The following is a 20,786-nucleotide window of genomic DNA, read 5'->3' on the forward strand; positions in this document are numbered from 1 at the left end:
GATACGAAAACGACTGGCGATAGAAAATTCAAATACCCGTAAACTTGACCGCTCCGGTGCTTCTAGGTATGTAAAAATGTTGTTGCTTTAAATGTTAAAAGGTGATACAGATATACGAAATATTTAAATACCTTTCTACATTTAAATAGTTTCAAATACCGATGATAAAAAATGTTCGTAAATATAATCGTTTTTTGTTAATATGTTATCATTGCAGAACTGAAAATGGCCGACGCAAGCGAAAAACTAAGTACGAATCAGTTATTAAATACACAAAAGTGTTCAGAAAATTTAAGAGAAATACTAAGTACGAATCAGTTACTAGATACACAAAAGTGTTCAGAGAATTTAAAAAAAGTTACACCATGGCTGATGTATTTCTGTGCATTTTCAGGTGAGTACATTTAGTTAATAGGTACATTATTCCTTACTATACAGGGTGTTTGGTAAAGAATGGGCCACAGCTTAAACATCGATTCCTGAGGTTAAAATAGGTCGAATAGCTGACATACAGATACAGAGTGTCAAAATTAATGTTTTATTTTATTTCTTCTTGAATATTTCCTAACAGGCATGGGATACGACATTTTTTGGTTAGCGGGGGTTTTTTGGGACTTGAATCAAAAGTTTTATTCTCTTAATATTTTTACTTAAAAAAGGTATACTACGTTCATCTCGTTAAACTCAACCGTTTTCGAGATAAACGCATTTTAAATCTGCGGGCAACATAAGTTTTTTGCATATTATCATTGTAGTTACGAGAAGAAGTGTGTGTCCCAGTTAATCTTCCTTTTGTCATAATTATTGATTTTTATTTCGAATATTCGCTTAGGGTAGTTAGGATTATTTAGGTTAGTTAGGGCTATAATATGTATCTTGTGACTGGCTGAATCACTAATGTGTATGCCAAAAAAAAATCATTGTAGTTACACCCGAAAAATAATTTAAAACCATAAAAATTTACAAAAATGTGTCGCAAATTTCTTCAAATGGAATTTGCGATGAAATGACATAAATATATGAGAACTTTCACAATTGTTATGGTTTCAAGTTGATTTTTTGGGTCTAACTACAATGATATTATGCACAAAAATATGTTGTATCGAATATTTTAAATACGTTTATCTCTAAAACAGTTAAGTTCAGCGAGATGAATGTAGTATATCTTATTTAAGTAAAAATATTAAGAGAATAAAAATTTTGATTCAAAAAGTGTGTAGAGTGGGGGATAAAAAAATTGAATGTATTAAATGAGTACTGAAAGACGTACGTGGCGCCCTCTGGACAATACTTCATTTTTGGTAGAGAATTTAGATTTAACATCCCGAAAAACCCCTGATTACCAAATTTCGTGTAGTTATCCCATGCCTGTCAGAAAATATTCAAGAATAAATAAAATAAAAGTTTAACTTTGACACCCTGTATTTCGGTTATTATCAACTTTTATACTAAAGTAAGTTAGCTTAAATTGACCTATTTTAACTTCAGGAATCTAAAGTTAAGCTACGACCCATTATTTACCAAACACCCTGTATAGTGTAAGATACGATAAAAGGTCGACTGGTACCAATCTGCTTATTGGATAAAAATTATTGGATATGTAATTTAGTATATTAACAATTATAAAAAACAAGGGGTGCTCGATCTAATTTTGTTCTGACTATAATTAATTAATAATTAAAGGAGGACTTTTTTATAAATAAAAAAATCGACCCGGACATATTATTTTATATCTTTTGGAACATTCTAAACAAAAAAGTCTTCTGTAATGTTTCTCTTCAGTTGGTCGTTTTCGAGCTATAAATAATTTAAAACTAAAAAAAGAACTAAAAATGACGATTTTTAAGGCTCAAAAACATAAGTATAAAATATCATTTTTGAAATTACGAAGTACCTAAATTCAAGTTCAAACCTTATTATATCAGTTCTTAGTAAGTACTTGCACTTTTTTCATTTTAAAACATTGTTTTTTAGTTGATAATGCAGCCCAATCGCCCTTCTTATGGCAAAAATCCTTATCTAGACCTGATACAAGAAGGGTCAAACTTGAATTTAGATACTTGATGATTAGAAAAATAAAACAGTCCTCATCGGATAATCCTCTTTCGCTCATAGATCTTCGTATGCCACTCATCCAAGATTTTTTCGGTCCTCTTTTTCGTCTTTCCCTTGGTACCCATCTCATTGTTTTTTAGGAGGTATTTCCTCGCTCATCCTTTGAACGTGCCCATACCAGGGGCACGGTTTAATTGTTTTTTCTCTATGCAGTCAGTAATTGTTTTTGTTACACCCATTCTCTCTCTTATTATTTCATTTCGAATCCTGTCCAACTTTGGTGTTATGTTTGAACGTCGTAGTGCTTCCATTTCCGTAGCTCCTAGTTTTCTCTTTTGATGTTCTTTGATACTCCACATTTCAGAACCGTACATCAATGTGCTTTTTAACAACGTATTATAAATTGTTACTTTTGGTTGTTTTCCTATGTTTTTACTGTGTAGAGACATAGGAAAATTACTACATATATTTTGTTTTGTCCATATTCATTTGTAGACCCCATTTATTATATTCCTCCTTCAGTTTGCGCGCCATATATTACAAATCGTCCTTATCATTTGCCCAAATTACTTGAGTCATCTGAGAACTGAAGGGTATATAAGCAAGTATCTTTATCAATTTGTATACCCGTTCCGTTGCATTTCCTTTTCCATTGCATCAGTGAGTTTGAGTTTTGGGGAAATACAACAGCCCTGGCGTAAACCTTTTTCCACCTTAAACGGTTCTGATAGTCTCTTTCCCACCTTTATGACAAATGCCATATTCCTGTATGTATTTTGAACAGCTGTCATATTAGTGCTTTGAAGTACTTTCCATAGTTTACTTACCGGGTCATTGTTCACCGGGTCATATAGCCTGATTGCTGAATTTGCTCCGGAAATATCTCGGTAACTATTACGTTGAAACTTATTTCCGTTTTTGAATATCGGTGTAATATAAGCGATTAGTATTAGTAGTCTAATAATTAGTATTTGTAGTAGTCTCCTTCTCGTTTAATATTCAAATATTTCGGGTATAATTTCTTCTTTTCGTTTACGAGTTTCTCAGTTTTTTCATTCCACCAATATTTAGTCTCTTTCACTACTTCCTACTAACACTACATCGTTAGCATACATTAAGCACCATGGAATGTTCCCCTGTAGTTTCGCTGTTATCTGGTCCAAAACTAATGAGAATAAATAAGGACTAAGCACCGAGACTTGGTGCAATCCTCCTTTCACATGAAATTTATCAGTCTCTCCGACACCTGTCCTAACACTAGTCATTACTCCCTCATACATATTTCACAAAATCTTTACATATTCACAGCAAACTCCTTTCTTATCGAGTGCCCACCATAGAATCTCTTAAAGAACTCTATCATAAGCTTTCTCAAGGTCAATGAATACCATATAAACGTTTGTTTCTTTATTCCTGTAATTTTTCATGAATTACCTTATAATACAAATTGCATCTGTTGTTGATCTGCCCTGCATGAAGCCAAATCGATTATCAGATAATTCGGTTTCTTCACGTATCCGTCTATCAATTTTATACAACTTACACACTTCTTCTTCTTCTTTCTGCTTTCTTAATAGCATCGCGCTCCTTCCATCTTCGGATGCCTCCCAGTCAGATATCCAGGTTGTCACTCCATATATTCCTTGGCCCTCCTACACTCTTTCGGCTGTTTGGTGATCTGTCTTGTGCTCTTTTTACCAGTCTTTCTTTTCCCATTCTGCTTATATGCCCAGACCAGTCTTTTTTATTTTCAGTGTTAAGTCATTTGTGTTCTGTATTACAGCTTTGCATGAGGCCTGTGCTACGTTGTCGTTCCCGTAATGATTTTCTTGTGATATCTCGGACAATTTTTATTTCACACGTTTTCCTCAGTCTTTTTGTCTTTGTGGTGTCAGGTCTTGTTTCCGTAGTGTAAGTCATAATTGGCCTAACTAATGTCCTATAAATCTAGGCCTTTGTTTCTGTCTGTAGATGAGTGTTTCGCCAGATAGTGTGTTTAAGACATCCTGACATTCTGTTTGCTTTGTTTATTTGTTGGGCAACTTCCGCTTCTGTATTTTCATAACTGTGCATTAATGTCCCCAGGTAGCTGATACTTCTTTCTTGCTAAATTATTTTGCTGTCCACTTCCAGCTTGCATCTTATTGGATCTTTAGAATTTAGCATACTTTTCGTTTAATTTACTAATATACCATAATTTTAATTATTTATTTTGTTTTAGCTGACTTACCCCTGATAACTCTAGGAAGCTGTTTTGTTTGGGGATCACCAGCGATTCCGAAACTAAGATCAAATGACACAAAAATCAACCCCCTAGGAGAAGCCATCACTCCATTTCAAACTTCAGTAGTTGTTTCAGCTTCAGAATTTACAATGATATTTCTGTTATCGGTAATGGCTAAGGTGTCTAATCTACTAGGACGTAGAAAATGTTTAATAATACACTCAATTTTATTTGTTATCTTTTTAAGTGCAGTTGCGATGGCTAGAAGTATATATGTTTACTATATATTTTTCTTGCTAAATGGGATGAATTTGGCAGGTGTAATTGTTAACTCCACGATTTATAACAGTGAAGTTGCAGATGATAAAAGTCGAGCATGGATGGGTGTCATAGATGGTCTATGTCTGCCTCTTGGTACTTTACTAGGCTTTATTTTTGGATCCTTTACAAGCATAAGAGTATATTCGTTCCTCTGTGCCACTCCTGCCTTATTTTATCTTTTACTATCGTTTTATACCGTTGAATCTCCCATGTACCTATTATATAAGAATAAAGATGACGAAGCATTAAAAGTTTTAAAAGATTTAAGAAAGCATAAAACCATGGATGAGATTCAGTCTGAGTTTAAAAGGATGAAAGATTTATCTATAGAGGCCAATCACCAAAGAAAAAACTGCGACATTTTTAGTACTAGTTCATCGAGAAAAGCATTATTTATTGCTTTATCATTATGTTTCTTTCAGCAAGTAACTGGTGTATCTAATATTTTAGCTTACGCTGGTACCATATTTACTGAAGCCGGTGCTTCGGTTTCTGGTAATACAGTCAGTATTTTGATGGGTACTATGCAGGTGGTTGTTAATATAATGGTAGTTTCTTCAGTTAACAAAATAGGTAGAAGGCGACTTGTTCTTGCATCTGCACTTGGATGTTCTTTATCAACGTTTACTTTAGGGATATATTTTTATTTAAAAAGCTATTGTTCAGTTGATAATTTCAACTGGTTGCCTGTTGTATGTGCTTTAACGTTTATTGGTTCATATGCGCTAGGACTGGGACCTATTGTTCCATCTTACATGAGTGAGCTATTTCCTAGCGAAGTGAGGGCAATGGGTGTAGCCATTGCTACTACATTAGAGGCAATTATAGCCTGTTCCGTTAACTTTGGATTTCCACTTTTGATGGGACAGCTTGGAATTTATGGTTGTATGTTCATATATAGCGGATTTACCTTGACAGGATTTCTTATATTATTTTTAATTGTTCCCGAAACAACAGGAAAGGGTTTTAACGAAATACAACTACTTCTAAAGAAGAAATTGATACAAAATATTATAAAATTGTAATTTAATTTATACTAAGTATAAATTTTTTTGCTAGTTTGCGTTTTATCTTCACATTTCTAACTAATATACTAACTAATATACTAATAGTAATATAGTAACCAGTAATAATGTCTTAGCGGTCAACACTGAATGTCTAAATTTTTATCCTGTTCAAGACACTGAAATAATTATAGCCAGCAAAAAATTAAAAAATAAGATGACTTCTGGACCTGATAAAATACCCTCTTTTTTTATTAAAGATTGCATGGGTGCTTTAACTAAGCCATTATTAAAAATTTTCAAATTGTGTTTATTATACAAACAGTATCCAAGTATCTGGAAGGAATCAAAGGTATGTCCTGTTTATAAAAATGGGGAAAAATGTTGTGTAGAAAATTATAGGCCCATATCTATTATATGCAATTTATCCAAAATTTTTGAAATCATACTTTATAATCGTATATACTCTTTCACTCGTTATCAAATTTCGCAATATCAGCATGGATTACATGGATTACAGCAGTTAAAAACTTATTGGGAATAACACAGTACATATCTGAAGCGTTGGATAGGAGATCCCAAGTTAACGTTATATATACTGATTTTTCAATTTGGTCATTTTGGTTTTTCTAAAGATGCTGTCGCTTTCATAAAATCCTATTTGTCTGGTAGAACTCAATGTGTGTCTTATAATGGTTATAACTCTCACAAATACATACCTTCATCTGGAGTCCCACAAGGATCAAATCTAGGCCCACTCTTGTTTGTGTTATTTATTAATGACTTATGTAAGAAAATTTCTGTACCCTGTTTGTATTATGCAGATGATTTAAAAGTTTACTTAGAAATTAACGATATCAATGATTGTCACACTATCCAGAATGAACTGAGTGGTGTGCATGAATGGTGTAAAGAAAACTATTTAAATCTTAATGCAAATAAATGCAAAGTTGTAAGTTACTCAAGGAAACATAATAGTATAAACTATGTTTATGCTATTGATGGTAGCGAACTGGAACATGTGAATAAAATTAAAGATCTTGGCATAATTTTCGACTGTTAACTTTCATTTACTGAACATATATCTTTAAAAGTTTCTGAAGAACTTAAATCATATGGATTTGTAGTCAGAAATAGCCGAAATATTACTAACATAAAAACTGTCAAATTACTATATTTCTCTTATGTACGTTGTAAATTAGAATATGCGTCTATAATTTGGTCTCCATTTTATAATTCACATGTTCAGTTGATTGAGAAGGTGCAGCGTAAATTTTTGAAATATTTATCATTTAAGATTAACGGCATATATCCAGAGAGAGGTTACATAAATAGTGAGCTGTGTAATAGTTTAGATATGGTTTCATTAGAAATGAGGCGAAATTGTGCTTCACTAATATTTTTATTTAAATTGCTGCATAATTTAATTGGCTGCCCCGATATTCTCAAACAAATAAATTTTAATGTACCTTCTTATCCTGTTAGAAATGTTTCCACGTTCAGAACTACACAAGCCAGAACGAACCTGATATTAAACTCCCCCATATTTGTTATGTGTGAAAATTATAATTGTTTGGTAAACTATTGTGATATATTCAACAGTAGTATAAGTCAACTTGTCAGAATGGCTAAGTCTCATTTGAATTCTTAATTCACTTGGTAATTATCTTTTCTTTTTTCTTTTCTTTAAAATTTAAAATTTAGTTTATAATTAGTGTAAAATTGTCTATAAATGGATACCTGTTGGACAATAAAGCTATTATTTATTTATTTATTTATTTCCTTCTTTTCCTTCTTTATGGACCGTGCTTGTTTTCAAGCGTTGGCTATCGTCGCGTTGTATTAACAATCTGAATCTGATGGAGTATTTCTATTCTGTCTAAATCTTGACCCGAAGATTAGCGGCGTGTAATTTGGGTTGCCTTCTTGCCTATATAAACTTGAATCGACGAAATGGGCATTTTCTTTTGAGTTATTTAAAACGCTGAAAAGACCATTTAGTGATATTTACTGCAGTTACATGATATTTAATATTAAAATAGTATTGGATGTGGTAGAATGTAGACTCTTTGTATAATTACCAATTGAACAGTGAAGCTGTTAGATCAATTTTCCGATTCAATCATTTCTGCTGTTTACAGTTCTGTGTTTGTGTTTGCTTTTGAGTTTGTATTTCATTTTCTTGACAACGAAAATGTTCGGTGTGGAAATAATTAATAAGTGCGTGCAATGCGGAAAAGTGTATAGACGTAAACATGATTTAAAAAGACATGTAAAAAGTTCGCATCCCGACAAATTGGATGCAATTGCCCCTTTAAAAGTGCTTAAAGGCAATGTCTATAAGTGCACACATTGTGATAACCAATTTAGATAGATATAAGTCAAGTTTAAAATTTCATGTCAAAAAAGTGCACACAAATGTATTAGTTTCTGCAGAAACTAACACATTTCAATATAAATGTTTTCTGTGTAATTATCATGCAACTTTTAAAAAGGACTTTATTAAACATTATGAAACTTCTCATAGCAATTCCTATGCAATACGATACAATAGAGTTTTCCATCCATGATGACTTTATTTCTTGGAAGAATAAAATAGAGCTTAAAACAAATGCTAGTTTTATTGCGGAAAAAGGCAGGAATAGTGAACTATTTACATAATATGCCACCTATAATAAACAGGCCGTTTCGCGATTCAAAAGTTTATATAGGCAACACAAATTACACGCCGCTAATATTCGGGTCAGGATCTAGAATCGAGTAAATATTTCTCGGTCGGCAACTGTACGAAACAATTCCTCGACCAATGTTACGCAACCAAGCCAATTGTTTTCTTCCACCCCAGCGTTTCCTTTCGATTTTGACCTGTATGATCAACCGGAGCAAAGAATACATATCTCCCAAGAAGCGACACAAAAGGATTATCTATGAACTAAATTTTTATGCGCATGTGCCAGATCGGCCATTTCTCAATTTGTATGAATAGCAAATAATTTTGGTGACATTTGTCTTGTACAGGATCGGCGTTTGTTGTCACAGTTGTTTGTTTTGCTTGGCTTGGCGTTAGTATTTTGTTTTTGTATCAGTTTGTAGCTCATAATATTTTGTATAGACTTATTTTCTATATATATTTTCTTATATAGCCTACAACTATTAATTGTTATTTTCCAACATTTATACAATTTAATTCTTTTTGAGATATCTTGATTATGTGAATTAATTATTTTAAGCTTTTTCATGAACTATAAACTATCGTATAAAAAATTAATTTTGTATTTATTGGGATTTCACAAAGAATTTGAATCTAAAATATCATACAAATTCTCTAACCTTTCTTTGACCTCTACTGTACCAAATGCATCTGTAGGAAGAGCACAAAGTCATATTTTATATGTGTTCATTCCACAAGCCACGTGCTGTGTTTAAAAAGTTGAGAATCCAATACTCACAAAAACTTCCATAAAGTACTTTTATCAGCAAACCTAAATTAAATTTAATAAACTATGTTTCATTAAATTGTTTCTGTAGTTTGTATAAAACAATAACTTAGGTCAAATATATAAAACAATTTATGACTGACTACTTGAAATTCAGGATTTTCAGGAGTAACATTATATAATTTAGCTAATTCAAAAAGTTTGATCCAATATCACTTGAAATTGTTTCAACATTCAAGTTAATGCTTGATAATTGACAATACACTCTTCATAATAGGTTTACATTCTCTTGATTATACTTGCGTTCCAACAAAAAAAGCTAAAGGCTGCTTTCATATGGAATATAAGCTTCTGACCATAATGATCAAAACGTTTCCATATATATATTAATTAATATATTAATTAAAAAAATTACTTTTTCTCTTTTCTCGATTGCTTATTAGTTTTTCATCATCATAGTCATTAACATCTTAGTAGATGTGTTGTGGTTCATAATTGGGCTTCAGCAGCTCGGACAGTTTGATTGATAATATTTCTCCACTGGTCGCGGTCATCAGTTACATGTATTGCCTCAGTATACTGTTTGTTGAGAAGCTTTTTAGTAATGTCCGCCCATCGCTGTGGAGATCTTCCGCGTTGGCGTTGAGTCTGAGGCCTTCCTTGGACCACCAACCGCTCCATTTTGTGAACACTTCGATGGATATGACCAAAGAACTTTAAAATTCTAGAGTAAACGGTACTGGAGAGACGCTGATCCGGTTTAATTTCATCCAGAACCGAGATATTTGTACGGCGAGCCGTCCACCCAAGTAGCAATTTTTCGACGCATTGGTTGTCAGTACAAACAAATGCACTGTATATAACGTTGCCACAGTGGACTTTCAGTTGTTTCGGCCAACGACCCCTAACCCGACTGACATTACGATGTTACAACGTTAAGTAATATCTTTAGTTATATGAGCAACTAAGTTATTACTATTGTGACAACTACATATCACAGTTAAATTTTTCAACAATCGCAACTACTTAAAAACGTTATAATGCTAAACTAATTTACGCCCATGGGTTTTCTGGCCGACTAGGTAGTTGTCTCTCACGACCCCTGGGCCTTTTATAGTTCTATAGATGTGTGACACGTTTACGGCAACTTCAGGAGCAAAAAAAGAATTTACTTTATAACCTTACTTTTTTCTTATTATTTTATATTTTATTTTGATGGAAATTTTGGATTTATTTAACAACTTGTTTATTTGTTTTTTATTAGCTGGTTTCTCCATTGTCCATTGTTTTATCAGTAGATTTGATAAGCTTAAATCTTTGTATCAGCTTTGCTAGACAGGGTTGCCAGGCCAGTTCTTACTCTTTCAGTACTATATCCGTTGCAAGATAATTTGGCTGAAACTCCGACAAAATATGTACTTTTTGTACATATTTTGTCTGAATTCCATCCGAATTATCTTGCAGCGGATAGTAGTTTTGCTTTCAAAAAATCAATAGAAATCAGTAGATTCTTTTAGGCCCTGTAAATACAGTAAAATCTGTGTTAACGGTTACCTGTCAAAATCGCCCGGTTTCATAATCAACTTAAAGTAAACATTAAAGTCCACTTTACATCAACAATAAATTGGACAAGAAATTGACCAAGTTATTCAAGGCCAAATTTGACGTGTAAAAGCACACTTTGACATCTAAGTTTGTTCGTTATAAACTTCACGTGAAGAAATTGACGAAAAAGAAAATTGTTCTATTTTTTCATTTTATTCGGCGTGAATTCAGTGTCACCAACCTGTGTCCATTTGGCGGGAAGTGGAAGTAGAGCTTTTTGTTTATTATTATTTGTTGAGGTTGTAATGATAGGCTGACGCTCCGTCCAAACATCGACACTCGGAACCGTGCGATTCTCTCAAATCGCGCAGGTGCCCCCACTAAGTTCCACCTCTCCGAACCAACGCCGCCAGAGGGATATTTAAGAGCATCGTAAGCGACGATCCGGCAGTCCTGAACGACCGTTCTGGGCTCCATAACCAGCCAAGCGAAGTGAGCGAGGCCGGCCAACCTGAATCGCGACGTGCACCGTTCGTGAGGTGATTCGTAAACTCAGGCAGGCCAACTCGAGACGAGACGCACGGTGTACCGAAGTGAGGTAATGTGCGACTCGTAATTCAACGGAGGCAAGCGTATTGAGCGAGCCCCGATAGATATAATATATTTGAATACCTCTGTTAATTTTGGTTCTTCTGTTACAGACGCCCATCCGGAGGAAGACTTCGCTGGAACGGGATAAAATATCAAATTATTATTTTGCGTTATATTGTTATAATTTAGAGTTAATAAATTTGCTTTGTTTTCAACCTGTGTTTTACTGAGTCTGTCGTCCTGAAAGAACTACCCGTTACAAATTTGGCGCCCGAGCAAAAGTCGAAATATACGCAAGTAAACGTCGTTATTCGACGCCCAGATAATACCAAAAATGCCGACAGATAAAGACACAGACTCAGTATCAGGTGCCACGACGGGTACGTCATGGATAAATCGTCTTTCCAAAGAGGAATTACAGCGCGACGCCGAAAGATGCGGGTTGGATTCCAAAGGAACCGTCGACGAGTTAAGATTAAGACTCAGAACCTTTTATAAGGATCGCGGGGAAGCGACAGGAACAATCCCAAAAAGCAATACTTCCAAGGAAGCCGAACCAGAAACACTGACCCAAGAAATTTCATTAATCAGAAACCAATTACAAGACTTAACAATGACAAAACAAATGAGGCAATCAGATTTGCTAAATCAAGTGCGGAGGTGGAACACACACTTCGACAAGAAACATTCGGATGCAGTAGACTTCATAGAAAGGATAGATGAATTAAGCCTAGCCTACGAGATCGATAAGCAAGATCTGCTAAAAGCATTACCAGAATTGTTAGGAGACCACGCATTGTCATGGTACCGAAACAACAACAGAAATTGGGATTCATGGACGGACTTCATCAAAGATTTTAAGAAAGCTTTTTATCCCAGAGAATATTTGCTACAGCTAGAGGAGCAAATCAGAAACAGGAAGCAAAGGAAAAACGAACCAGTGGATAGATACATCACGGATATTCAAACATTGATCAGACGAGAGGGATCTTTGTCAAGAAACCAAGAACTCGACAGGATATATAAAAATATGCTGCCAGAATATAAGCTATACGCTCGCCGCCGGGATTTCGAAGACTTATCGGGATTGCAAGAATTGGCCCAAGAGTACGAAACTTTGGAAGACGAAAGGACCCGAGAAAATAAAAATTTTCACGGAAATTGGAGACGTACAGACCCTACAGAATACGATGCCAAAAGGACATGCTTCCGGTGCAAGATGACAGGTCACTTCCGTAGGAATTGTAAAAACCCATGGAAAAAGTTTTGTTCGCGATGCGGCAAAGAAGGGGTCTACAGCAGTGACTGCTGTTCCAGACGTCAGGGAAACGAATAACAGACTGGAGAAACAAGGAGTCGTCCCAGTCTGAGGAGCAAGATTCGACTCCGCTCGTTCTAGCCGTTACACAACAAGCAGGAAACGACATGCGACTATTCGCATCACTGAAAATCGGACAAAGTTCCTACAAAGCATTAATTGACACAGGGACCACCCAAAATTACGCCGGAGATAGAATAGCGCAGATATTCAAACACTCCCTACATAGCTATAACGGAAGAACTAGACTAGCAAACGGATCTTCAATGGAGCTCAACCAGAAATTAACAATTGACTGCGAGATCGATAATTTACAAACAAGACAAACATTTATAATAATGCCAGGGTTAACGGAAGATGCAATACTAGGAGTGGAATTCCTCAGGGAACATTCGATCGAACTTAAGTTCGATAGGGATACATCCAAACAGTACGAACAACATCAAGAGGAAACATGTAACATTTTAAAAGACTCCACCCAAAATACAGAGATAGAAAGGTTCCTAAGAAGAGAGCTTAGGGAATTCGAGAAGTTAACAGGTCCCACCAACTTAATAAAGCACGAAATAAAATTGAAGAAAAGGTGCGATCCCGTCAAACAGCCGTATAGGCGGCAAAATCCCGCAATGTTGCAGATCATCAACCAAGAGGTGGATAAAATGTTGAAAGAAGGAACTATCGAACCCTCTGCAAGTGGTTGGAGTTCACCGATTGTACTAGTTAAAAAAAAAGATAACTCGTACAGATTTTGCATTGACTTTAGAAAAGTCAACGAACTATCAGAAAAGGACGCGTATCCGTTACCGCGGATATCAGAAATTTTGGATAGACTTAAGGAAGCAAATTTCATCTCAACTCTCGATTTGAAGCAGGGATATTTTCAAATACCCCTGGAAGAAACAAGCCGCCCAGTGACAGCATTTAGCGTACCCGGAAAAGGTCATTTCCAATTCAGAACTACCCCGTTCGGACTGCACTCCGCCGGAGCAACTTTCCAACGACTGCTAGACAAAGTAATACCGCCCGATGTAGAATTCGCGTTCGCATACTTGGATGATATCGTGGTAATATCGAAGACATTCCAAGAGCATTTATATCACCTACAAGAGGTCTTCCGAAGACTAAAAGAAGCCAGATTACAACTTAACTTCGAAAAATGTACATTCTGCCAGCCAGAACTCAAATATTTAGGACACGTTGTGGGAGCAGAAGGAATAAAAACTGACCCGGAGAAGACCAGCGCTATAACCGAACTTGCACCACCGAGAAATGCACGTCAGCTCCGTCGCTTTTTAGGAATAACCTCATGGTATCGGCGATTCATAGAGAATTATTCGACAATAGCAGGACCACTAAACATGCTTCTAAAGAAGAAGATAAGATGGAAATGGACGGATAAGCAGGAAAACGCGTTTAAGGAACTCAAAGCGAAACTTACGACGGCTCCAGTATTAGCGTGTCCCGATTTCTCAAAAACATTCTACCTACAAACAGATGCATCAAACTGCGGACTTGGAGTTGCGCTAACACAAAAATACGACGGCCAAGATAAGGTAATCGCATACGCTAGTCGAACCCTCACACCAGCCGAGACAAAATATTCCACAACGGAAAAAGAATGTCTATCCATAGTGTACGGGATAAAGCAAATGAAGCCATACATAGAAGGGTACAACTTCAAGGTTATATCGGATCACCAATCTCTCAAATGGCTGAAGAATCTCAAAAACCCGTCAGGTCGATTAGCCAGATGGAGTTTAGAACTGCAGCAGTACGATTTCGAAGTCATATATAGAAAGGGAGTTCTGAACAAGGTAGCAGATGCTTTATCACGGCAACCACAAGAAACCCTTAATGAGGAACCAGAGCTGGAGTTGTTAGCATCGGAACTAGAATCATGCGATTGGTACGATAATTTATATAGGAATGTGCTCCAAAACCCAGGTAATTTCCCGGATTTACAGATATCAAACGAGAAACTATATAAACACATTTGGAGCAGCCGCAATTTAGCCGACCCAGAATTTAACATCCCATGGAAATTATGCGTACCAAGTTATAAAAGGAAAGAGATTTTGAAAGAAAATCACGACTCAACCACAGCAGGCCATTTAGGAATTGCAAAAACAATTTGCCGGATAGCGCAGAAGTACTACTGGCCTAAGATGTTCAAACAAATTGCAGACTACGTTAGAACCTGTACGAAGTGCCTTCAATATAAACCGTCTCAAATGCAACCAGCCGGGAAAATGCAACCGTCAGCTGTAGAAAAGCCTTGGCATACTGTCTCAATCGATTTAGTGGGACCATTCCCAAGATCTACAAAGGGAAACGCTTTCCTGATAGTCGTGCAAGACCGGTTCACTAAATGGGTCGTCGCCCAACCAATAAAAGCAGCTTCTACGAACTCCCTCATCGACTTTCTACGATCAAAAGTAATTATGCAATTCGGAATCCCAAAGAAAATCATCTCGGACAACGGCGCGCAGTTCACAAGTAGCAGCTTTAGGGCATTCATGAAGTCATACAATATAGATCACATTCTGACACCACCATACTCGCCTCAATGCAATCCAGTAGAACGAACAAACAAGGTACTGAAAACAATGATAGCTACTTACGTGGAGGATAACCATAAAGACTGGGACAAATTCATACCAGAATTCTGCTATGCCATAAATTCGTCAAAACATGATTCGACAGGATTTTCACCAGCGCTTCTCAATTTTGGAAGAGAATTAGATACAACAGACGTGACAAATGACCAGGGTATACAGGGGTACGCAGAAAACTTAAGCAAGTTAGAAGCGTTGAGGGAATTGGCAAAAGTACACATGGAACACGCTTTCGAGGACCAAAAGAAACATTACGATTTAAGGCGAAGAAACTGGCGGCCACATCCAGGAGACCGTGTCATGAAAAAGGAACACTATCTATCATCGGCTAGCGCAGCGTTCACCAGCAAGTTAGCGCCAAAGTACTCAGGACCATACACAGTAACATCCGCGATATCGCCAGTAATCGTAAAACTGAAATTTGCCGACAGCAACAGCCGTAAGCAGATAACGGCGCATGTGAAAGATTTAAAGCCATGGGTGGGGGAAGACGTCTCAACAGAAATCCCATCCCCACCAAAGGAAATCACTATATAAGCAGCAATATTAGCATTCAGAATTTAGTTCGTCCACATCCACCATGGAAGATATTCTAGAAATTCCTGAACAGATGACCCCCCTAGGAACGCCAGAGAGACCCGGTCTGCCCGTGACACCAGGGAAAGACGCGGAACGGATGTTAAAGAGATTCCACGAACTATTTGGAACGCCGCCATCCCCGCCAAGGAAGCAGAGTGTCCTCGAATCCCCGGCGGCCCCAGATACACCAACGGGGCTCGAAGCCCAAGCCGCATCCACTCCAGGAGAACCTCAAACCGCAGAATACTCTGACCTATTGGAAGTCGTCCCAAAGCGACTAATTGAAGGAGGGACCAAAAGATACAGAATTTCATGCAATAACGGGAGAAAAATTGTAATAAAGATACCACGAGGGATAGATGGAATCAAACGACTATAGACGCCAAAAAAAAAAAGGTATGTTACTTCTTTTTTTTTTTTTCGAAGAAGAGGGGGTGTAATGATAGGCTGACGCTCCGTCCAAACATCGACACTCGGAACCGTGCGATTCTCTCAAATCGCGCAGGTGCCCCCACTAAGTTCCACCTCTCCGAACCAACGCCGCCAGAGGGATATTTAAGAGCATCGTAAGCGACGATCCGGCAGTCCTGAACGACCGTTCTGGGCTCCATAACCAGCCAAGCGAAGTGAGCGAGGCCGGCCAACCTGAATCGCGACGTGCACCGTTCGTGAGGTGATTCGTAAACTCAGGCAGGCCAACTCGAGACGAGACGCACGGTGTACCGAAGTGAGGTAATGTGCGACTCGTAATTCAACGGAGGCAAGCGTATTGAGCGAGCCCCGATAGATATAATATATTTGAATACCTCTGTTAATTTTGGTTCTTCTGTTACAGACGCCCATCCGGAGGAAGACTTCGCTGGAACGGGATAAAATATCAAATTATTATTTTGCGTTATATTGTTATAATTTAGAGTTAATAAATTTGCTTTGTTTTCAACCTGTGTTTTACTGAGTCTGTCGTCCTGAAAGAACTACCCGTTACAAGGTTGAGTCTTTCATGTTCATGACAACCTAAAAATTTTGATTGGAAAATGCATATAAGATAAGGGGGTGGAAAAATGGAAATTAGTGGCTTTTTTTTGCAGTTCTGTCTGTTAGTTTTGCGTTTTGCTCTGGCTGGGTCTCTTTTGTTTAAACAATTATGTAAGTATTATAAAAACGTTTTCAATTTTCTGTATTCTTTAGGAAACGAATTATTTATGCATATTATTACCTGTAAATAGTAGTACCTATTTATTTTGATTTTTAATTGTAAAGAATAGAAAAATTACCATTCATTTTAATTTTTTAGAATCAGTTGAAAGTGGTCTACAAAACAACCAGGAAGGAAACGTATTATAACCTTGTTGTGGCTATGAAAGGCAAAAGAAAGATACCTATAAAAAGTGTATTGACTAGTTGGAAGAAACTCCACATTGTCGATGCATAATAAGATATTACTTTATAAACAAATATCAAGACCTAGGAATGGAACCTGGATAATATAGTCATCAAGAAGATAGCAGGAAGTCATGAGCAACAACAACTTCATAAGTATGAGAATATTGAGGAAATCCAGCTCCTCATATCTACTACTGGACAAACTAGAAGATTGAAGAGGACAAAGCCTTTTGAACTAGTTTGAGTGATAGGTGATAGTGAAAAGCAGAGCGTAGTGCTTGTGTGCCTGTGTATGTTAGAATAGTGCACGATCTTGTTAGATTAGATAAGAGACGCTATGGGGTAAGCTCTTCATTTTAAGGAACAGTAGTAATTTAGGTTAAATTAAAATTGCTCATTGGTCAGTTATGACCAGATTGTAATTCTCTGATGTTTGGCAAAAAGGGCTTAAGTCAGAATTGCACATCAATAATGTTTTGATGATTTCTGGACCATAAAAAAAGTGTTGCAGACTTAAACTGTATGTACCAATAAAAAGAGCCGATTTTTCTGGTCCAGAAATCATCAAAACATTATCGATGTGCAATTCTGACTTAAGCCCTTTTTCCCAAACATCAGAGAATTGCAATGTACAATTCAATACAAATGAATCATCATCGTAGTGATGATTATGGAAAAAAATATATGACAAGATTTTGTGCAATAAAAATATTTATATTTATCAAGGATGTATTATTTGGTATGGCCACATATACTTCTGGTATATTGTCGGTGATGTGACAATACCTCCTATCTGCTTTTTCATGAATTTTGTAGGAGACGAAAAACCATTTTTAGGGTCATCTCTGTTTTCACATGTAAATTTTGACATGTTTTGTAGTAAATAGATAATTGAATTTACTACAAAACATGTCAAAAAATATCATGTGAAAACAGGAGGTGACTGTAAAAAAGTTTTTAGTCTCTCTTACAAAACGGTTAACAGAGGTGACAGTTAATAGAGAGACAGATAATTAAGGTTCCACTGTATAGTGAAATTTGGACACCCGACACCCCATACAAATTTTATGGGGGTTTTGTTCGTTTAAACCCCCCCAAACTTTTGTGTAAGTTACAATTGAATTATTATTGTGGTACTGTTAAACACAATGTTTTTAAAACTTTTTTGCCTCTTAGTACTTTTTTGAAGTCAGTTTTTATCATGATATTTTGAATATTTGTCAAATCCACCACATATTTGTATATGGTTAAGTACGATTGTAGAGACTAATAATATGAAAATTTATTAATGATTTACATTTTTAGGTATATTTTGAACCATTTTAAAAAGAAGCCATATCTTGATAAAGAGAGCTTTATCGAAAAAATAGAAAGAGGTAAAAAAGTTTTAAAAACACAGTGTTTAACTAATGGTACCGCAGAAATAATTTAATTGGAACGTACCCAAAAGTTTGGGGGGGTTAAAGGGAACAAAACCCCCATAACATTTTTATGGGGTGCACAAATTTCACTATAATTTTTCTTTAAGATGTTACTGCAATAATATTGCTTCATGTCCATTTTCAATAAAAAATCTTTAATAGTTTTCGATATATTCGAAAAAATCAATTTTTATTTTGTATGTTCAAAGGGCTGTAACTTTTTTTGTGTGCATATTTGTACTAAGGTAAGTTAGGTTCATTCAAATTATTTTTGGTCCCAGAATATGTGATTTAATTTACGACCAATCTTTTCGGGACACCCTGTATAATAAATGGGATTAGCTGGCTTAAAAATTCATAATCTACGTTCTGTAGAAAATATCCAGTTTTTGGTTTCTTTTTAACTAGATCTTAATATCTAACCAAGCATTTTAAGACCTTTTTATTAATTTTTCGATGATATATTCGTGTTTTTAGTTTGTTCAAAATATTCTAGATCAGCGGTTCTCAATCTGTGGTACATGTACCACTGGTGGTACATATCATTATTTGCGGTGGTACACAAAACGCAAAACTGTCAAAATCACAAGTATTACAGTTAATTAGATTACCTATCTAGATAGGTAGTTATTTCAGTTAGGTGGTACCAAAAATATTAAAAAGTATTTTGTGGTACATGACTCAAAAAGATTGAGAACCACTGTTCTAGATGATTGTACACTATAATAGATAGCCAACTAAATAAACACAAAAATTTTATTTTTGTTACAGCCTGTATATAAGTTTACCTATATATACAGTGCATTACGCACCACCTTAAAAATAGGGCATTTTTGATGTCTCGAATTTCCTAAACCTGTTGTCCCATCTAAGTGATTTTTTTATAATAATATAGCCTGAGGCTATAGGTTACTGCCTTATGCTTGTCATGCACGGGGAGCTATACTGTAATATATATTATATCACATCGCTCTCTATAGTAATGAGTAATGAGTGAGCCTGCACATACGGAACCATTAGTTCCCTGTCTGCAGGCTCACTCATTACTATAGAGAGCGATATGATATAATATACATATATTACAGTATAGCTCCCAGTGCATGACAAGCTTAAGGATGTAACCTATAGCCTAGGCTATATTATAAAAAAATCACTCAGATGGGACAACAGGTTTAGAAAATTCGAGACATCAAAAATGCCCTATTTTTAAGGTGGTGCGTTAATTTCTTGGAGAAGTGTATTGTAATTTAATGTAAATAATGTAATATCCAATAATTGTAATTTAATATAAGATGTAATATAAGTTCCTTAAAAATTTATTTTTTATTTCCCACCATACATTCTCCACAGGTCTAAATATCGATGCTAGACGTCCACCGGAGGTCCTCTCAGGACGTTAGATGGACGTTCGGCAGCAAGACATTGGACCAAACTGGGACGTCCTATGAAGGTCCAATTGACGTTCACTGAACGTCCCCTCGGACCTTAAGTGGACGTCCAACGGACATTCGGTAGCATGACATTTGGACCAAAATAGGACGTTCCTTGGACGAAAACGGACCTCCCTAAAGTCCGTGAAGGACATCCTTGTGCTATTAGGGATGTATATAGTCTCTTTATTCTATTATATTCTACTCTATTTCAAACCTATTCTATATAAGTATCTACACATTACACCTATTATCATCATCATCATTCTCTTTGCCTTATCCCTATGCAGTGTCGGCTTCCCTAATTGCATTTCTCCACACAATTCTATCTTGAGTCATATCAATGTTAATCCCCTTTACCAACATGTCCTGCCTTATCGTCTTCTTTGGTCTTCCTCTCCTACTCCTTCCAGGAATCTGCACTTCAGCTATTCTTCGTATTGGGTGATTAACGTCTCGATGTTGAACATCACCAAACCATCTTAACCTATGCTCTCTCATTTTGGCATCAATTGGTGCCACACCTAGACTTCCCCTAATATACTCATTTCTAATTTTATCCTTCTTTGTCACTCCACTCATCCATCTAAGCATTCTCATTTCCACCACATGCATTCGTTGTTCCGCTTTCTTTCTCACTGCCCAACATTCAGTTCCGTGCATCATAGCCGGTCTTATGGCTGTTTTATAGAATTTTCCCTTCAGCTTCATTGGAATTTTTCTGTCACACAACACACCACTCGCTTCTTTCCACTTCATCCATCCAGCCCTAATTCTACTGCATGCATCTCCATCTATTTCTCCATTACTCTGTAATACCGATAGTAGGTACTTAAAACTATTGCTTTTCACAATCATTTCAC

The 20,786-nt window shown here is 36.1% G+C and overlaps 2 protein-coding genes and 1 long non-coding RNA gene across 3 annotated transcripts in view; 2 read left to right on the forward strand and 1 right to left on the reverse strand.

Annotated features, from left to right (window-relative positions):
- The window catches only part of LOC114334942 (glucose transporter GlcP-like), a 281,124-nt gene that overhangs the window by 193,857 nt on the left and 66,481 nt on the right, over positions 1 to 20,786 (reverse strand). The gene's annotated exons all lie outside the window — the stretch shown is intronic.
- On the forward strand, positions 175 to 7,378 carry LOC114334949 (probable metabolite transport protein CsbC). Its single transcript, XM_050649016.1, has 2 exons — positions 175 to 394; positions 4,277 to 7,378. Exons 1-2 carry the CDS (start codon positions 226 to 228, stop codon positions 5,623 to 5,625), a joined length of 1,518 nt encoding a protein of 505 aa, XP_050504973.1. The 5' UTR covers positions 175 to 225; the 3' UTR covers positions 5,626 to 7,378.
- Positions 10,636 to 18,990, forward strand: LOC126883459 (uncharacterized). The gene is made up of 3 exons (XR_007697659.1): positions 10,636 to 10,885; positions 16,678 to 16,835; positions 16,984 to 18,990. It is a non-coding gene; the product is annotated as an uncharacterized LOC126883459 (long non-coding RNA).

Source organism: Diabrotica virgifera, chromosome 4, assembly GCF_917563875.1.
Source record: "Diabrotica virgifera virgifera chromosome 4, PGI_DIABVI_V3a".
Lineage (NCBI taxonomy): Eukaryota > Metazoa > Arthropoda > Insecta > Coleoptera > Chrysomelidae > Diabrotica > Diabrotica virgifera.